Genomic DNA, 21399 nt, shown 5'->3' with positions numbered 1-21399 from the left:
TTTCTCCCCCACACAAATTTGCAACAGGTTGTTTGCTTCTTGTCGTTGTCTTATTCTTTATCTTCATGCGTATGTCGATGTTGTGCTTTGGTTTTTTTATTTTATTTTTGTTGGTCAGTACTTCGAAGGTGCAAACTTCATGGCCGATGGTGTAAAATACACATACACATTATTGTGTGTACTTGTGCTCATGATCCACTGGAAGAAGGTCTTACCATTTAAAATGGCATTGTCTAGTCGTCGTGTGTGCATAGTGCTTTTGTGCACAAGTATTGCATACAATTCATTCTTGGCTTCATGCACATGTGATACATATGGGAGTGTGGCTTGTGCTTTGGCTTTGATGATGAGAACCCTTTGATGCTTAGGCATTGCTCTTGAAGCTCTTTGAAGGTGCTTGTTGAAGTTCTTAAATGCAAATATTGCTTCTCTTCTGCTTGCGGGAATTGTTGCTTGAGAATGTGGCAAGATTTTAGCATGCGGGAAAGGGACCTTGGCTGAGGCTTTAGAGCCATTGTCATGTGGGAAAGTCCCCTTTGTGACCTCGGGGATTGGGTGTTTGGGGTTGGCTCTTGTGAAAATGAGCTCCAAGTTATATTCGAAGTCCAAAATTTGCCAAAGATAACGAAATTGATTGCAAAGGGGATTGTTTCCAAAAATGTAAGAGTTACAAAGCTATAACAACGACACCATAGTTCCATCCATGCCCCAATCATCTTGGATCTTCATTTTGTCTTCCATTCTCTTTCCAATTTGCAATAAGTGAAGCAATGATTGTCAAACTTTGATGGATTGAATTTGGTGAAAGGATTCTCACCTTGTGACTTGACCTTGGAGACGAAATTGAGCTTGTTGAAGGTCTTCAAAATCCATAATGACAAAATGTTCTCGCACGTTGCTGAGAGTCCAATGTTTGTTCACTTGGACAACTTCCAAAGCATCATTGGGCATCCCCACTATAATCTCAAAGCTTGCAATAGCTCCATCTACACACTATAAGGGAGTCCACACTCCAAGTTTGCACATCCAACAATCATAGTGAAAATGTATGTACAAGGAAGTGCGGGATTTTAAATAGTGCATCCCATTACCTGAAGCTCTAACCTTATAATAGTACCTATCTCCATTGTGCATGCCCTCCACAATACCCTAGTTATCTTCTAAAAGCCTCCTTAAATCCTCATAATGCACATCTTCACATACAAGCATTATGGTTGTCTCTGCAAATGCAAACTCTTTAAAGATATGCACAAAATAGTGAATAGGCAAACACCAACTCAAGCCCACACGCCTTGAAGCTTTAGAATATCTCAAGGAGTTTTGGACATCTAATACCATCTTTTGCTTGAGAGATGCTACCGACCATAAATCTGTCTGTGGCCACTCTATACTTAATAAGGAAGATACCTTGATGGGTTCAAGTTCCCATAACCTTGTATAGTAGTAGGTACAATATAGGAGTGAATAGAAGAAAATTCTTCTTTAAACCAATTTGGTTGGGCAAAGGTATGCGAAAAATGGCTGCTCCAATATTCGCATGTATAGCATTGAATGAGCTAGAGAGGCTATGAAGTGGTTGCTCTTCCACCAATGTAGATAGAAATATAATAGCAAAAGCAAGCCAAAACATAATTATGAAGCCATAAGAACATTCCACTGTGACTGCACAACCAGCTTTGTATTCTCAAAACATGTACTTACAATGTGCTGGGAATCGAGTAGGTTGTTGCAATTGCATGCTTGATGTAACACACTTGGACACCCCAAGTCGGACGACACACGAGAGAATCACTTAAAACCACTTCACAAACTTAATCACCATTCACTTGAGGCGACACGGCCCGACGTAGTTCCATACCCAGAGATATTGGCCCCAAAGATTGGTGTCCCTTTTGGTATTTATTTTTATACTAGTACTCGAGCAAAGTTACAAGGCCCGAGGGTCCTCTGTGCATTGTTGCTCGCTAGCAAAATTGAGCCCGAGAGTGGCCTTGGGTTCGTATTTAAAGGCCTCAAGGGCTCTACAAAAGCCAGAACATGAAAAGCTTCAAACTCAAAGGCTTCAGGTTCCAAAAGCTAGCGCTAAGTCCTGCTAACGCAAATCACAGAGTTCCGTACGGTTGCCATGTCACCGGCCAGCGCAAAACGTGGAGCGTCCGTACAACTGCCACGTCCGCACTTTAACGCGATCTCTCTCTCTCTCTTTTATTTATCTCTAGTGTCCCCAAAGCCCCATCGGACATATAAGTTAACTTAACTTTAACTTCTTGTCAGATTGCGGACATGCCACGTAATCATTTTGGGACATATCCCCCTCTTGAAAGAATTGTAATTGCCCTCGATTACGCCTGCAAAAACAGACATAAGCCATAAACCAGCTCAGTAGACACTGATTTCATATACCGTTGCACTAGACGACACAAATCTAGCACTTGCACAAAGACGGTAGTTAGAGCACATTCACATCACATTCAAATCAAATCACATAAAGTCCATCTAGATCTAAGACCATGATTCTTGGCAACATATTTAGCAATCGTATCTAGATCCACACCGGACCTCACTGATGTCGGATTAACTAATTCCTATTGCGATCATGTCTATAGAATCTCAAGACCGAAATAATACTGCAGTCATTTTGTTTTTCAAACCTGCACTCGAACAAAATCACATGAGAGAGTACACATAAGTCAAATTCATTTTGGGAATTCTCATTTCCAAGTTCTTTATTCATAGAGTCATACAGCAGAATACTGTCAGCATATCAATATCCCTGAAATCCAAGGAAAATCAGATGTATCGTAGAATTAGCCAGAACCAAGGGCTTTCAAGACAACGCATTTGCAACCAAGTTCTTTTGTCCTTGCACATGGACTATCTGAAAGTGGAACTGCGACAATATGTTAGCCCATCGCATCTGATTTTCCAAAAGCTGCTTCTGCGACAAAAAGTAGCGTAAACTCTGATGATCTATAAAAGCAGTAAAGTCAGCTCCGAGTAGATAATGCCGCCATTGCGTAAGAGTATGGATAACTACCAAATGGCTCTTTCTCATAAATCTGTACCACCAACTCAGGATGTGAAAACATCTACTCTCATAAGCAGTAACATATCTTTCTTGCATCAAAACTGCTCCTAGACTACGGCCACAAGCATCACAATAAACTTCGAATGGCTTTTGCAAGTCTTGCAAGGCCAACACTGGTCCTGTAGTCAACTTTTCTTTGAGAGTCTAAAAAGCGGTAATTTTTGTCGGTCCCAAGTGAAAGGAACCCCTTTCTTAGTGAGTAAATGCAAAGGAGAAGCTATCTCTGTAAATTTTCGAATAAACCGCCGATAATAAGAGCCGAAGCCCAGAAAGCTTCAAACTTCATGAAGGTCAGGCCGATCCAAAAATAGTCTCAATTTTGGCCGGGTCTATCTGTACTCCTTCTGCTGAGATGATATGCCCCAAGAAGTGTATCTCAAGCAAGAAAAAATTACTCTTTTTTGCGTTTATAACCAATTTGTGCTTCCACAAAGCTTGAAAGACCTGCAACAGATGGTGTCTGTGTTCTGCTTCATTCTTGGAGTCCCTCTGGGATGGAGCATGAGCCTCCATCTATGTCTGTTGCTATGATGGAAAGGGGCCAAGTGAAGAGAGCCCTCTGAGAAGCTACGACGGGTAATGCCAAAGAAACGTCATTGTCGAGGCGAAGCAGAGTGAGGCTTGGCGAGTGTGTCGAGACCGTCGCCGATAGGCAGTAAAAAGCCTTCCACAACAGAGGCGAGGCGGGCAGGCAATGAAGCGAAACGGGGGGCAAGGGGCGGTAGTGAGCAGAGTGCTGGCAGTGGGAAGGTGTCGGGGGAGAGCAACGTGGAGGTGCTGGGCGGGGGATAGCACGTTGAGGGTTGGCAGGGGATTATGCGTAAGGCACAGCTCGCTGGGGTGGGCAGAATGGCTGCGCGCAGGAGGTGGGGCAGGGAATGCATCGATGGCCGGGGGGGGGGGGGGGGGGCAGCATCGAGCGCCCTGATCGTGATCCTCTAAGAAACTTAGCACATTGCCTAGTAACAGAGACGCCTCCAAGATCCATCTTTCTTTAGTAGCAGCAACATTGGAGAACAGAAAGGTGAAGTGCTAGGTTGGATGAGATCCTTTTCAATTTCTTTTACCTGGTTTATTATTTCTTCATTTTGGGCTTGGCTAACTCGATAAGGTGGCTTGTTTGGTGTTGTACTACCGAGAATCAAATCAATCGCGTGATCCTCAAGACGAAAAGGAGATAACTCGCCTGGTTGGTCTTCAAAGAAACAGTCAGCTTGTGCGTGTAGAAATTCTTGTGGTTCCTTTTCCAATTCAAACATATTTGATCGTTGTTCATCATTTAGTGCTTTCAAGAAGATCGAGTAAACAAAAGACTGGATTTCATTAATTTGGAAATGGCCGAAGCGGATACAAGTGGAACGGACTCGCCCTTTAGTTCTACATCAAGTACAATTGCTCTGCCCTTCTCATTCTTCAAAGTCGCTTTCCTGGCCCTATAATCAACCACAACACTGTTCTTGTGGAACCAAGGGATTCTTAGGAGGACATCACATCCTTCCAAAGGCATGATGTAAATACCCCTGACAATGCAAACGAAGTTTGCTAATGACAGGTGTGACGGCAACATCCCGTATGGGTGCCACTAGAACAGTCTCCGCTTGAGGCCCCATTTTGTCGGGCATAATTCCAAGTCGAGCCGCCAATTTGAGTGAAATGAAGTTTGCCTCGGCTCCTCCGTCAAAGAAGATGAGGGCTTCTTGATCATGTACTTTACCCAATGCGCGACAAAGTTCTGTGCTTTCATCTATCTGATCTGGGTCGGTCCCCACACAATCTGGTACCAGTCCTGCTTTCATCTTTCCTTTTCTTCCACGTTCTTCGGCTGCTCTAGAACACTTTGGCCTATCTTCTGATTGTCCACTGGGTGCCGTTTTGGGGCACTGTGCGGATATATGTCCTTGTTCCCCACAGTCAAAACACTTCCCCGCCTTGAGGTACTCGGCATTCTGTTTCTCTGTCAGTCGGGGACGAGTATCCTTCTTTTTTTGAAACTTCCCTTTTCTTCTGTTGTCATTTGTCGAATTTTGTCCAGTCCTTGGCGTCAACTGTGGTCCGTTGAATAAGGCAGATTGCCCGAATGCATAGCATACCCTTGCTTAGCATGTCCCATCAGTTGCTGGATGGACTCAAACTTCTGCAGTAAACAACAAAATCGCTTGATTTGCTGCTTAAAACTGATCTAGGTAGAAAAGCATCCCAAAACGTCTCGCAATCTCCCTTGGTCATTCGAAGATGATTCCAAGCTGTAATCACATCACGTTCGTACTCCTAAGTGAGCCAAGAGGAAATAAAAAGTTGCTTAAATTTTAGCCACTTTGTCGCCGCTTCTTTTCGTAGAAGAAGATTGGACCACCATGTCCGTGCATTTCCTTTTAAATAAGATGCTACCCTTGTGAGCTTCGAGTGCTCTGAGTAGCGCCCTCCAAAAAATGCTATGTCAAATTGTTGGATAAAAGCGAGGGGCTCTGTGAGCATCTCTAAAACCTGAAAAGGTATCAAATTTTATTGCTTGCCCTCCCTTGAATTCTTGGTCTTCTTGTTCTTATCTTCGAGAAAGTCGTATTGATTGGCTCTATAAAAATGCTTTCTCTTTGAATAAAACATCTGGTCCTCAGAGTCTGAACTCTCAGAAGAGGATGAATCCTCCTCAAAATTGTTAGAAAATTGCCGGGATCTTCGGTGGGATCTGCTTTTCCTGGCCTTCTTGTTTTTTCCATGTCTCTGGTTCTTTCGTCATTTCTTGCCCTTTCTGTCCTCATCACAGGAATCAAAAGAGGAAGAGTTGTCGGAACTATCATAAGAAGATAAGGACAAACTGGACACATTCTCGAAGCATACACGCTTCTTTTGTTTCCGTGCATTTGCAAAAGAAGATTGACGACCCAAGTAACCAGGGTAGTTTGCTCCCTTGTTGCGTCTCCTCAAATGCTTCGTGGCCCCCATAAATTGATTGACTTGTCTTTCAATAACGTCGTTGAGTTCATCTTAGGTGAACATGCGTGGAACATGAGGCTTCTTCAAAGCTGATTTTAAGGCTGAATCGATGGCTGTATGCCATTGGGAATGCATCTCATCAATTGAGTGCCGGGTCAAAAATTTTGCGTACTGGGGATCCTTCGAAAACTGGAGCATCTGCTTCGCACAAGCATCAACTTGTTGTTGACACTGCATCCCCATTCGTTCGTACTCCGTAGGCCGAGGTGGCCCGTACTCTTTGTCTGTCGTTACATTAGAATTTCCATGCTTTCACCCGATCTAGAATTGTCGGGTGGGTACGTCTGATTCTTGCGGAAGTCATCACCTAAATGTATATGTGTTACAGCATAAGGGATCGGATTTTCTGGTGGAAGGAAAATCGACCTAGCTCTGATACCATTGTTACCAACTTGGACACCCCAAGTCGAAAACCTGGCACGACCCATGAGAGAATCACTTAAAAACACTTCACAAACTTAATCACCATTCACTTGAGGCGACATGGCCCGACGTAGTTCTGTGCCCAGAGATATTGGCCCCAAAGACTGACGTCCCTTTCGATATTTATTTTTATATGAATGCTTGAGCAAAGTTACAAGGCCCGAGGGTCCTCTTTACTCTATTGCTTGTCATCAAAAATGAGCCAGAGAGTGGCCCTGGGTTTGCATTTAAAGGCCCCAAGGGCTCTACAAAAAATAGACCATGAAAAGCTTCCCCCCCCCCCCCCCCCCCCCCCAAACCTTCTCTCTAGGTAAAAGGCCAGTGTAAGACTACTTTGTCCCCCTACTATTTTGAGGGCATAGAGTGCATCCACCACCCTCTGCCAATTGATTAGCCTCTAATTAACCTTAATCCCAAAGGGCCCCTTAAGGGTTCATATTTTTTTTAATGGATATTGCAAATCTTCTTGCCAAGCTTCTTTCTCAACCTACTTTGTGTCTTTCTCTTTAGTGTGTTGGCATTGGACCATCCATCTGGTGCTGAAGAGGATGCGTTGGAGAATGTGTGAACGCCAGATGGTGATATTTGGGTTGCACGCCATGCTTTAACTCTGCATATGCATTTACTTATTTTAGTTTTTACATGTTTTTGGCCAATTTATTATTGGGCACCATCTTTATGAAATGGGTGTGTCCTGAGGTACCCAAGTCATTGTGTCCAAAGGCCCAAATTTTGTCCAAGAGCCATTTTTATCATTCTAGAGTGATTGCTCTAGTGTACTCTCTCACTTTGTGTCTCTCTTTTTTGTTTGTCACTGTATCTTGTGATCGTCTGATCTCTCCTTCAAATTGTGCACACTTCAAGGCTCAGGCTTCTCATGGCTTTAGGAGTTGAGTTTGGTTGTTTTCTCCTTACAATTTCCTTAGTTTTCTATTTGTGTCAGTTTGCTTGATCAATGCACCCCTGACAAGCTTTCACTTACTGGCTTTAGGTTATAAATGAGAGCTTGAGACTTGCAAATGTAGTTCCATGGGTTTCCAGAGTTACCATGCAAGATGTAGAGATCAAAGGTATGCTTTCTGTTAAGCTGCTTATTGCCAGCCAATTTGTTGATGTCTTGTGAGAAAGTAATGCAGAAAAATGTCATGCATTGAGTGAAGGGAAAGATCCCAGTTGACAGAAGATAAGTGAGAACATGATGTTCCTTCAAAATACAGGGTTTCTGGTGCCAAAAGGATGGAAAGTACTATTGTTTTTGATGGGTTCACACGTGAGTGCTACGTATCAGGATGATCCCAAGAGTTTTAATCCTTGGCGATGGCAGGTACTGTGGAATATTCTCTTTAATTAAGTACTGCATGTATAAATCCAGCTTTATGGTGTATTGAATACGGCGTGATTGCAGGATTCTGCAAACAATCCTACTTTTACACCCTATGGAGCAGGTCTCAGATGCTGCCCTGGGGCTGAAGTTTCAAAGATGATGCTAGCCATCTTTGTCCATTACCTGGTAACCAGATACAGGCAAGTTATTAGAGGCTTTCTTACAAGTAGTACTCGAGATCATATTGGCTGTCTCTCTTTATGGACCAACTTGACACTAAAACCATGTTTAGTATTGTTTTGTTTTGGGTTGAAAAGCTATTTAAAATTTTTGTGACATCATGAATGAAGAGAATATGTAGCCTTTACTGCGATCTTAACCAAGCCTGAAGAAAACACTTGTGCTGCCATTTTGCTGCTAAAATCTTGGCTTAAGGTGGCCTGAAGGTGTATCCACATCGAAATAATGGCTTTCGTGCGGCAACGGCTGCCCACGAGAAGAATGTAACATCATTCAAAGCCCGTATAGGCTGTACATGTGCCTTATTAGGACTTGAGTTTGTACTCTAATTGTTAAAGAGAGGCAACAATGCATTATATACATGCTTTTAGCTCTCTGCCCTCTTGGTACATGCTAGCGAGAGCTGAACTGCATCTTCCACAAAAACAAACATCAAACACCTTGTCAATCTTCTTATCACATCATACGATCATGTTATTCTAACTATGTAGGGAACCTTTCTAGTACACAATTTCAATGTTATAAACGCATGAGCAACAAATAATGAGCTTAAACCGTCAGAGGCTTCCCAATATATACTTTCTTAAAATGGTTTTGGCTAAAAAACACCTATGATGCTATCAATTTTTAAATTTGTCCTTGACTTTTGCAGCTGGCAGGTGGTTGGAGACGATGATGTAATCTGCTTTCCAGTCATGAATTTCCAAGAAGGCTTTCCAATTGTAGTGAAGAGTTTGATGGATGCTGATGAATGCTTAATTTTGCATTAGATGGACAACAAAGTAACCTGCTCTTGATTATCTGGGGGGTAATAATTAATCTAAAGGATCTGCTTCCCTAACCTGCAGTAGCAAGAGGAAAGACTAGTTTCAAGCTTACAACCCTTGAATGCCTCTTTGAAGAGACTGAGCACCAACCTATCTTTGCAGTCAATGCAGAATGCAAGCGTATTATTTGGCAAACTCTAAAGAGGGAATTTCAAACCATAACAAAGAATGGGCCTTAATGGCGATGCAACAAGACAACAAGCGGGCTCACAAAAGCTTCTCCTCTGCACAAGAGCACCCCATAGACCTACAATGCTGGTTTTGAGGTACTGATACTCGGGGACGCACTACTCCATAGGAAGGGTGGAAGAGGTTTGTTTGTGAATTGGAGGTTGGCTGAACTAGAAGCAAGGAGCGCCTGTTAAACCGGCAATAGTCCATGAATGGTTCCCTGCAAAGCTTGCACGATTAGAACAACATAGGAATTGTGCAATGACCTATGGTCTACCATGATATGCGCGTGAGCACCAGGAAATTGTTCATCATGAGAGGAGGGTTGTTGAAACCTGATTGCAAGCATAGTAAAGTCCAGTCTTTTTTGAATGTCGAGCTCGCTAGTTTGTTGAGTCTGACTGAAAGATCATGGATTTTTTTTTGGTTTTTTTAGGGAAAAGTATTGAATTAAATTAGAATAAAGGGAAAATTACAAAGGCCCCATAGGTAGGAGAGGGGCAATTCTGGCTCCAAGAGGGGGAGCTTGAGAGAGGAATCTAGAAGGGGGAAACAAAGAATAATAACGGTCAATAACAGACATTCTAAAGGGCTCATACAATGACAAGATGATATTACTCCATTGCTGCCATCTGAATGATTTTTGCAACACATTTACATCAAATAGGGCAGCCTCCTTGATGTGGCCCTTGATCTCCTTCATAGCGTTGAGAAATCGAAGGGACAATGGCAGTGATGAAAGGGAGTGTGAATGCCCAGAAACTGCTTGTTTCTTTCATTATATATATGCCACAAACACCCCTTAGGCAAGTCCAGAGTGGGATATCACAAGAGCTGTTTCAACCTAACAGTAATACCCTCCAAGAAAATGTAGTTGTGATTGAACAGGCCATCTGGAGCTCCACTTTGAAGGAGTCATTATGTTTGCAGCTGACAAAGAGATGGAAGATAGATTCCTCACTAGCTTTGCATCTCTTGCAGATCCCATCATCTACCCCAATACTTTTGCCTTTGGAGCCAAACCGGATACCTTGTTGCAAGATTAACCACACAAGGCAACTATGTTTGCTTAAAAAAGCCTAGATACACTTAAATTTGTAAGACCACTGATTTGGGTTCCATGAGACTCCCCATTTTCCGTTGAGTTTGCCAACCAAAGTTGAATCCATGAGTTTGTTTACCGCTCGGGGCGGTCACTTTTTAGAATGTGTATGATATCACGTGAGTTAATCGGAGAGGATTATTAAAAGACTAAAATGTATAAAAATGTATACACATAGAGGGGGGGTGGGGTTTTTTTAAATAGGCTCACAGTGTAAGTATAGTATGTATATTGGGGTATTATTAATTACCTCTTGAACGCACGTGATATAGGGGTCTTTTGATAAGTGATTGCCCCGGGGTTTACCGGCATCTGAGTATATAAGATGACAGACCTTAAACAAAGGGATATTCCTCCCAGGACTAGTGCGCATGAAAGTGGCAATGCTGCAACAACTGCAATCATGTGTTGTTATGCGTGTTGGTGACACCCTCGTCTATGAGAGAAATCGCCACCAGTTCCTATATTGTAGCCCAATGCATCCCCCTGCCATTCAATTGTCTTGCAGGTTCTTTGAATGCTTGGCTGAGTAAATAAAAGGAATGGACTCCTTCAGACCAGTGGATTCTTTCATTTGGTTTCTGGTTGCACGGTTCTATTTGGTTTGGCAAGCTCAACTTGCCCCAAAAGGACCAGCTTACAAGGAAAGCTTACAAGTGTCACAAAGCATGAGTCGGAGCTTGGAAGGATGTGTACAAAGATGGTATTTGGTCATCTGAGCAGATGTTGATGCAACAATATAGTCTTACCAAAGGGTGTGCAGACTTGGTTTTGGATAGAATATCCTGTGATGCCTCAAAGCAGCTAACGAGAGTTAGATGCTCTTGATTGACTACCGAAACCTCCCCCCAGAAATACACTCCTAGGCATTGAAGATACACTAATATAACGGCATCGCCTTCGGCAGTGCTACGCGGATTTTCTTACCTTAGGCATGCCAACACTATTTGGAGAGACACCCTCCCTTAACATCTGTTGAAAAACGCTCAAACCTCCTTGGTCCTGCCCTAGTTGGGCATATCTTGCAATCAATGCATTCCAAGAGACGACATTCCAAGAGACGACATCTTGGACACGAAGCTCCTCAAGTACTTTTCATGCTTTATGAAGTGCAACACATTCGGCATACATGTTGATTAAGGTAGTTTCAAGCACGACGCCGCATCCATCGAAAATAGCCCAAAGCTCCTTCGCCCTCCTGCCCAAGTTAGGCATATTTGCAGTCGAGGCATTTCAAGAGATGACATCCTAGAAAAAAGCTCCTCAAGCACTTTTTGTGCTATATATTCCAATCAGGCCAAGTTCTATGGCTATGTGATCATCTCATGAGTTCTAACATTGGTTTAAGAAATCCCTCGTTTATGTTTATGCACCTCAAAAATAGGTTTTATCCAATCTAAAAATGTATGGGTAATCTTGATAAGAATATCCGCTTAGCCATGGATATAGACAACTCATGTGAATGGGTAGAAGTGGTCTAGGCCAAAGGGTAGCACATGGTGTGCCTAACCTTCAAAGGCACCAATTTTCAAAGTGGCAAGCAAGCCTTTGCCTTTGTTACAAAGAACACCGTCATCAAAGTGTCTCAGTAGTTAGAAGATACAAAGCCAAATCATTAAGGTGCTCTATGATCTGCATTCTAGATACATATCCATTTGTTGACCATTTGATGAGCTACTCGTCATCATTGGATGCTTCAATGACCATGCATCATCCAACACATGGCATTGACCCTTGAAAAGAAACATCCTTATATCATCTCTAGCTCTGCATCAAACTCACCTATCTTCAACCTTCTGTGCGCTCAAATACTCTCTACTATGCCGCAGGATATAGCTGAAAATTTCAAATTTTCTCACTACGTTTAGCATAGTTCAAAGGGTAGCTACTTATTTTCAAAGGTTGCAAAAAATATCTACACAACCCTGTTGCTCAGTTTTCCCAGCATTGCAATGTTTCTGAATCGGCGCCGCTCGTTGTTTTCGACATAGGGCCTCTCTGACATGCCACTGCCACCATCGGCCATGTTGGACGTTGCCTTGTGCTCGCTACTGATCTCTGTACGTACCCTCTGGTTCTAGAGATTAAACTCTTTTAGTCTCGCTCAAATAAATTTCAATTGACTGTTAGATGGCGTGCTCTGTATTACGTGGCCTGGAGGCCATGCATGCAATGGAAGGAGGTGTTGCTATACAACAGCGTGTACCTGGCGGCTTCAACAACTACCCTCAATAAGTATGGGGTAGGTGGCTTCGAGGAGGCAGAGAAAAGCATGGTTTTCTGCGAAGCTATTGAGAAGAAGCAGCGAGTTGCAGTCCTATGCATCGACGTCTTAAACACGGTGATGAATAGGGCGGCAAAGGCACGTGGAGGGCTATTGATCTCTATACGTACCCTCTAGCTATAGAGCTTAAACTCTTTTAGTCTCGCTCAAATAAATTTCAATTGACTGCTAGACGGCGCGCTCTGTATTACGTGGCCTGGAGGCCATGCATGCAATGGAAGGAGGTGTTGCTATACAACAGCGTGTACATGGCAGCTTCAACAACTACCCTCAATAAGTATGGGGTAGGTGGCTCGAGGAGGCAAAGAAAAGCATGGTGTTCTGCGAAGCTATTGAGAAGAAGCAGCGAGCTGCAGTCCTATGCATCGACGTCTTAAATAAGGAGACGAACAGTGGTAAAGGCTACCGTTGCCTGAGTTCGTAATGCCAGCAGCACACTCGAGCTGGACAGAGCAGCAAGTAAAAATAGCAGCACGCCCGAGCTGGACAGAGCAGCAAGTAAAAATAGCAGCACGCCCGAGCTGGAGATAGGCAGGGCCCAGACTACACGGAGAGGTAGTTACCAGAGGAACTGGACCAAGCCGCGAGCAATGGATGGGGGAGAGGGAGCGCAAGCAGAGATGCGAAGAGGCAGGTGCAATTTGATTCAAGACAAGCAAGCTTTGGCCGAGGAAGCTTAAGGCTAGTTTAAATGAGACTAGCCCGCAACTCGAGGCCTCTGTGTGTGCACCATTTCAGTGTTGAGCTGGCGGAGGCGGCCTCTCTCTCTCTCTCTCTCTCTCTCTCTCTCGCGGTGCTCAATGTCATGACTCGTCATGGCCACATGGCACACTGGAAAATCCGTTGTAGTATCCCGCAAGCCACTCACCCACCCGCAACCCGAGACCTGCTCACTCAACACGAGGCCGTGGTGGGTGAGGATGAGGATGGGGCATGCCACGTGGGCTGCTGGCTGTGCCACAAAGGCCAAAAGGTTGGGGGTAATGGGAGCACCAAAGGGAGGGGAAGGCCCTGGTTGTTGCAGGCATTTGCAGCCGCGTAGAGAGCCACCCCTCTCTCTTTGATATAGATATAGATAATGCATATGCGTTATCATGAATTTGCGAATTAGGACAAAGAAGAGCATAAACCCATAACTAGTCCAATGGGTGAGGTGCGTGCATGCCTCTTGTTTTTCCATGTGATTTGCGGTGCTACACATGGAAAGAATTGTGGCTCTTTGGATTTGAATGCTTAGTGCGATATTCAACAACTTGGCTCTATCGATTGGCTACATTTGAAAACATTTCAATATGGCTTACCAAGTAGGTCGTACACATTCTGAAAAACGGTTATTAGAATGAATCACAGAAGATGCGCAGATTAGGCATGTTGCAACGATCGAGCGTGGCCTGGGAAGGTGGCGAGTGCGAGGAGCACCATGTATCAGGTGAGGAGGGGACGCATGCTTTTGTGTTGATGTCTACGCGATTGTTATCTTGAGTGTGTTGTAAAGTGCTGGTCAAGTGGGTTGAATGTACTTTCAAGTAGTACAAAGTGCTTAGTTCATGCTTTCAAGTGGTTATCAAAGAATAGCAAGTGTTAGAAAGTACCTGTCATCTGGCACTCAAATCCTTTCAAGTGGTGCTTAATGGTGGTGAAGTGCCAGAAAGTGTTGTCAAGTGGTTCAACTACTCCACAAGATGGAGTTCAGGCATAGGTGAGTACAAACTGGGGCAGGCTATGAATGATCATATAGATAAACTTTCATTGTTACACAATGGCCACAATGATGAAGCTAGAGATTTATGTAAATCCATGCATGATACTTAATCATCATGTATTTGAACAAATTTAAATGACATACCATATAGATTAGGCTCACCTTCCCTCGGGCACATCGGAAACTTGATGCATTGCACCAAGTGGGGTTAGATAAGAGTAGTGGGATTGTTTTCAAAAGGACATAGGTATCATCTCGCTCATTTACGTTGTCGTGGAATATTCCTTCGATAGACTTTGCTGAGCAAAAGCAACAATTCTATTAGGATTACATGAAGAGATGGCCGAGTATGTCAACTCTCAACGGCCTGGTTCTATCAGCGAAGTAATCCACTATACCATGGTTGCTTCACGCATCAATTTCCAACAAGGGGTTAGATGGAATATTAAGCCCATGGAAAATAAAGACAAAAGTGATGCAAAGGGAAGAATTAATGCCCAAAATTTTTCCCAAGGCCATTCCAAGAACAACAACGACAATCGGTCCAAGGAGAAAGGATTTTACAAAGGTAAAAATAAATTCTCTCCTGAAGAGCTTGAAACTTTTCGCAAGGATCATAAATGTTTTAAGTGTGGGGAGCAAGGACATGGTTATTGTTCTTGCCCCAAAAGAAATGAGACTCCTAGAGCTTCAACTATTGAAGCTCCAAAAGATGATGCTCATTGTAAAGGATCATCTCTCTCCTATGCTTGGGGAAAGGTAAGGGAGCATGATACTTTCATCTTGTTTGACCCTGGTTCTACTCACAACTTCATACCAATGGAGTTGGCCACCAAGTTTGGCATTCAAGCTTTTGAGATGGGAGATGCTGTAACTGCCGATGCCGCTTTCAAGGGACATCAAGCCTCCGTTACTCCCTTGATTGGGAAGTTGAGGCTTCATATCCAAAGCTATGTCGACAAAGAAAACTTCTTTATCTCTCATCTCCAACATGAGGATGCTATCCTAGGGGTACCATGGTTCAACCGCATGGCTGCCAATATGAAGTTCCCTGAAAGGAGAATCTACTTCACCTACGTAGGAAAGAATATGTATATAGATGATAATGAGTCTGGTCTTACTATACCACTTGTAAATCCTCTCGCCCTTGATAAATCAATGAAAAGCTCAGTTTCTACGTACATGATTTTTGTCAAAGAATCCCTAAAAGGTCCTAATGATTCATCAAAGGTGAATGGTAGGAATCAAGAAGAGTTAGACTTGTCTAACTTTCTAAAAGGATTCCAAGATGTGTTCATCTATGATATCCCTATGGACTTACCTCCAAAACAAGGGGATGATGACCATCAAATTGAGCTCCTATCAGGAAGCTTACCGCCTAACAAACCTCTCTATCGAGTTTCACAAGCTCAACAAGAGGAGATCATGAGGCAAGTACAAGAATTGGTAGACAAAGGGATGGTGAGGCCTAACTCCTCTCCCTTTTGTTCTCTAGTCCTTTTAGTGCAAAAGAAAGATGGTACATACCGCATGTGTGTGGACTATCGCCCACTAAACCATATCACTATCAAAAACAGATTTCTTGTACCTCGGGTAAAAGATCTGTTTGATAAGCTACAAGCCTCTACCTACTTCAGTAGGATTGACCTTAAAAGTGGCTACCATCAAATAAGGATAGTGAATGAAGATATCTTAAAGACCGCATTTTGTACAACGTTTGGCCTTCATGAATATCTAGTCATGCCTTTTGGCTTGACTAATGCACCAGCTACATTCAATAGATTAATGGAGAAAATTTTTAGACCCTACCGCAAATTCACTGGAGTGTTCTTTGATGATATCATCATCTACTCCAATTCCTTGGAGGAATACAAGCAACATCTTCAAGTGATTTTTCAAGCATTAAGGGAGAATAAGCTTTTTCTCATTCAAAGAAAAACGAAATTTTCCTTCAAGATATTCAACACTAAGGTCATATTATCTCTCGAGATGGTATCCGTATGGATCCATCAAAGTTGGAGGTAATAAAAGCATGGCCTAATCCAAGGAATCTACATGAGCCAAGAAGCTTTATTGGTATGTGTGCATACTATAGACGCTTCATAGAAAATTTCTCTCAAATAGCAGGACCATTACATGACTTAACAAAGAAAAACATTAAGTATTCATGAATTGCTAAGGAGCAAAGTGATTTTGACAAGCTCAAAGAGAAGCTTTATCTCCCAACCAGTCGTTATGCTTCCGGATCTCTCAAATCCATTTGAGCAATGTGATGCTTGTGGTGATTGCCTTGGAGCAGTCTTGCTTCAAGAAGGGCATGCCATAGCATATGAGAGCCGAGGGCTCAACACAGATGAACGAGTCTTAGGCATTTATGAGAAAGAGCTGTTAGGTGTTCTACATGCCCTAGACACATGGAAGCACTATTTACTGGGGACTCCATTCATTTTATGAACAGACCATCAAAGTCTCAAATACTTCATGACGCAAACAAAGATTTTTGACAAGAAATGAGGTGGGCAAATTTTATTTTGCAATTTAATTTCCACATTGCTCACATTGTTGGTAAGCACAATCAAGTGGCTGATGCACTTTCAGGACGACCAAAAGTTAATGCTGTGTCAATAGCAGCTCACTATCTTCTATGATAGATGAGTATGTTACTGACCCCGACCTTAAAGACATAATGTCAGCCCTTGCTTTGGGGAAAAAAGAGGAACCATTCACCTTGCAGGATGGTTATCTCCTCCATGGCAATAGGCTATGTGTTACCCACTCCCTTTATGAGAAAGTCATGTATGAATCCCATGCTCCTCCCTATGCGGGACATAGAGGCATTCACCCTACTCTTCGAGGAGTAGAGACTCACTTTTATTGGCCTACCATGAAAGTGGACATACAAGAGTATGTTTCAAAATGTGTGGTATGCCAAAAGATCAAATATGATAGGGGGAAGCAACCTGGATTACTCCAGCCATTGCCAATTTCTAATTCACCATGGGAGAGTATATCCACAGATTTTATCTTTGGATTACCCAAGTCTAGCCATGGAAATACGGGAATATGGATAATAATCGACAGGTTTAGCAAGCAAGCACACTTTATCCCTGTCAAGAAGACTATTAAGGCACACAAAATGGCAACTCTCTTCATATCACAGATTTTCAAACACCATGGATTGCCAACATCCATCGTGTCAGATAGAGATCGTAGAATGACCATTAATTTTTGGAAAGGTCTCTTTGAAAATCTAGGTACAAGATTGAATTTCCCTTCGGCCTATCATCCACAAACGGATGGCCAAAGTGAGATAGCCAATCTTACGATTCTTGATCTACTAAAGAGCTATGTTACAGAAGTAGATCAACGCTCACAATGGAAAAATTACTTACCTCTTGTAGAGTTTGCATATAATAATACTATCCGTACTTCTACGGGAAAAGCACCTTTTGAAATCATAGAGGGAAGACCTAAAAGTCCCTTGCTACTTAAAGTATGTGGGAAGATCTTCGCTGTCGATGAGTATAGCCGTGACCTGCAAGCATCTTTTCAAAAGATTAAGGAGGCTATATCCATCTCCCAACTAAGGCACAAGCACAGAAGGTCCTTAACATTCAAAGAAAATGATTGGGTCTTACTTAAGTTCCCTAAGGCTCGATTGAGGCAAACGATGGGCAAAAATCCTACGGGCCATCAAAAGTATTATGCTAAACTAGCAAAAAGATACTATGGTCCTTTTCAAATTTTGAAGCCAATCAATGAGGTGGCTTATCAACTCAAGTTGCCTAACCATTGGCTCATATAAAATGCTTTTCATGTTAGCCTGCTTAAGCCTTACAAAGGAGAGCCTCCAAATAAACCAATTATTGAATATCCTTCCGAAATCGAAGACCAAGAAGAGGTGCTACAACCCGAAGCTATCCTTCGGCATGAAGACAAGGTACTACGACATGGTAAGACTATCCGACGGTATCTTATTAAGTTCAAAAATTATCCTTTTGAAGATGCTAGATGGATGCAACGAATCTAGCTTAAGGATAGTATGAACCTTGTCAACGCTTACAATGCTACATTAGAGTAAGCAAATGTACATGTTTCTTTTAAATGATCAATGTTTTTGTCTTATAAGACTAATTTTCTCTTTATTCTGCACAAATTTAAGTAGTATGCATACTAATAATCATGTTTGGGATGACGACGTCTCTCAAACACCATGTAGAATTTGTCACTCTACTTGGGAGGATGAAATGGACTAAAGAGCAAACATGCTTGCGGCAGCTATGTCTCCCAAGCACCAAATGGATTAGTCATCCATCTTGGAATAATATCGTAGGGTAAAAAAGGGGATTCTCTACCCGCTAAGACAAATTGACTAATGACTATGGCTTTATCTCTTTTACCTCATAGTCGAGGACGACCATGATTTCAAGAGAGAGGTAATGTCATTAAATCTAATATCTAACCAACCCAAATGATTTTCTCATATTAAAATGATCATTTAATGTGGGATAATAAACTGGAACAAGGGTTAGAATATAGACATGTGCTTACGGATCTATCTCAACACGGGGCCAATGGTAAAGGGGCCCAAATGAGAGATGGTCTGTCAAAGAGCAAGGTTAACTAATGGAGCTTGAAAGACCTTAGGGTTAGCTTCATTAAAGACCTCCAATGGTTAGTGTTAAAAGTCCTTTGACCTTAGGCTGAGCTTGAGGTAGGAACTCGACCTAAACTTATCTTTGACCTTAGGTAAGCTAGGGTTGAGCTTGAGGTGAGAACCGGACTTAAACTTGCCTTTGACCTTAGGCAAGCTAGGGCTGAGGTTGAGGTGGGAACTCAACCTAAGGTGCTTGTCATGCTTGATGACTAAGGTACTTGAGGTACTTGTCATACTTAATGAGGAAGATGCTTGAGAAGCTTTCTATGCATGGGGGATAAGGTGCTTGAGTCAAAAAGAGACCCTACAAACTTATCGAGGAATTTGCTTAAGAAGCTTCCTATACATGGGGGGTAAGGTGCTTGAGTCAAAAAGAGACCCTACAAACTTAATGAGGAAGTTGCTTGAGAAGCTTCTTATACATGAAAGTCCCAAAGTTAAGGGAATCTTTGACCTAACCTTCCACTCACCCAAAGGGCACCCCTTTTCTAAAAGGGCACATGGGACACATGTCAGACTCTCACTAAGCTTAACCACATGGTGTGCTTGAATGCTATTGGTTGGGGGCTAAAGAGGGGTCCAATGAGCGTCTAGTTCCATCCAACAAATATCTAGATATTTTCAAGCTCTCTCTCTCTCTCTCTCTCTAAGGGGTAAGGAGGACACTTGTCAAAAGACTACCCATGTACTTGACTGCATGTTGCATGTGATTGGCTAGGGGGAGAAGGGTCCAATGAGCTGGCAGCATGTGAAAAAGTTGCAACTTGCCCCAAGCAAGCAAGGGGGGTGCTAGGGAGATATACACCACACACACACACACGGTCATTTTGTGGATCCATTCTCACTTGGTGAAAGTTGAGGAACTGAACCTCCTTCTCCAAGCTTGTGAGAAGTGAGAGCCTACACCAACACTCTTGGCTATGGAATGCAAATCCAACCAAGAGCCATGCTTCAATGCTTAAGCTTACCATCTTCTCCATCTTCATTACTATGCTATTATGTATGCTAGCAAGAAGAGTGATGATAAGTGAGGAACTATTTCTTTCTCCTATGGAATGTTTCTTCTTCCTCTTCCCTACCCTCATTCCCCGCTAGCTCTCTCCACCTTCGAAGGTGTTTGAGGCCTTGGGACTGAGGCTCGAGATAGTTAATGCTTTCTACAAATTTTATGTTATGTTTGTGATGCATGAAGCTTTCCATCTTCATTGTATCACCTAGGTCACAAGGAACACAAAGATTGTATTGTATCAACTTGTCTCTCTTGATGGGAGAAACTATAATAAAATGCCTATTGGAGGGGGGACCGGCTCCGGAATCCGGTCCTCAACTATTGTCATGTTCTGTAAACTCTCTCTCTTGCAAAAGTACTGTTCATGCCAAGTTAACTAAGTACCATGTTTATGTTGCTACCATCAATTAAGTTTACCAGCTTTGCTCACAAAATAATCTCACAAAAGTGCTTCATCTAATTTTCTAATTTCTCTACTCTCAAAATTCATAGGCCATTTCCATTACACACACACACACACACACACACACACACACACACACACACACACACACACACACACACACACACACACAGAGAGAGAGAGAGAGAGGGAGAGAGAGAGAGAGAGAGAGCCCAGATCAAATGACCATCCCCAAAACTTTTCATAGCCTCGACCTGTAGGAAGGAGGGAGAGAGAGCGTGAGAAGCTTCAAGCGAGAGATGCAACCTGCAAACCTCTCTCTCTCTCTCTCTCTCTCTCTCTCTCTCTCTCTCTCTCTCTCTCTCTCTCTCTATGAGGAGAGACATGGAAGGCATGCCGTTAATCAGATACTTCTTTTTTCAAAAACTCAACGAAAGCAAGAGAATTAAAGAAGAGTCACTTGGCAATGGAGAAGGTGCGCACTGCGAAGAAACAATTCATAGAGACCCTTCTCTGCACGTACATCTTGTGATCAGAGGTTTTACGGAACGACATATGGTAGATATAAACTATTTTTATTATTCTATAAAATTTTATGGTCTCAAGTTTCAACTTCCGCTTCCCCGCTGAAGTCACCACGTGGCACTTTCCTTCTATCTTGTAGAGGCCTCTCTCCATTATAAGAGTTAGATGGATGGCATGTGCATTCGATAATTACATGTATAGAGAACTACATGGTGGCGTGATGACTGCACCTTTTTGGCTGAGACTTGACCATAGAACTGCATGGCAAAATCATAGGGTGTAGTGCAGAATCGCCCGAGATTCCATTCAAAAACACATTTTCAACAAATTGCTTCACCTACCTACTAATAATAGAGATTTTTTTGTCGAGATCTTGTTTCACTCTCAAGATTGCCCAAATCTCCCACATTTCTCGGTACATGCCAAGTGTTCTATCTTGATCAGAGAGGTTGACCTCGCCGACAGTGCGACAGTACGACGCCCTTCCCATAAATTTTGTTTGTTTGTTGACCTTGTGCAAAATTCTGCACCATGTGGCAGCTGCATGACCTTGCGCCTCCGTCCACTCGTCGCCATCACCCCCAACTCCCCTCGCACGCCACGTGGCAAGGCTTGCCTTTGGCTCTTCAACTTAAGTGAAGGAATCTTTG

At 42.8% G+C, this 21399-nt stretch overlaps 1 protein-coding gene across 1 annotated transcript in view; it reads left to right on the top strand.

Moving 5' to 3' along the window:
* Window positions 1–9466, top strand: part of LOC147439738 (abietadienol/abietadienal oxidase-like) — a 32382-nt gene extending 22916 nt beyond the window's left edge. The window contains exons 6-9 of the mRNA XM_086485531.1: window positions 7497–7575; window positions 7723–7829; window positions 7911–8029; window positions 8722–9466. Of these exons, the coding sequence (XP_086341657.1) occupies window positions 7497–7575; window positions 7723–7829; window positions 7911–8029; window positions 8722–8839 (423 nt within the window). The 3' untranslated portion in view covers window positions 8840–9466. The remainder of the gene's footprint in view (window positions 1–7496; window positions 7576–7722; window positions 7830–7910; window positions 8030–8721) is intronic.
* The last annotated feature ends 11933 nt before the right edge of the window (window positions 9467–21399 follow it).

Source organism: Adiantum capillus-veneris, chromosome 16 (assembly GCF_014529385.1).
Source record: "Adiantum capillus-veneris isolate H3 chromosome 16, ASM1452938v2, whole genome shotgun sequence".
NCBI lineage: Eukaryota > Viridiplantae > Streptophyta > Polypodiopsida > Polypodiales > Pteridaceae > Adiantum > Adiantum capillus-veneris.
This window is presented reverse-complemented; position numbering and strand designations above follow the sequence as displayed.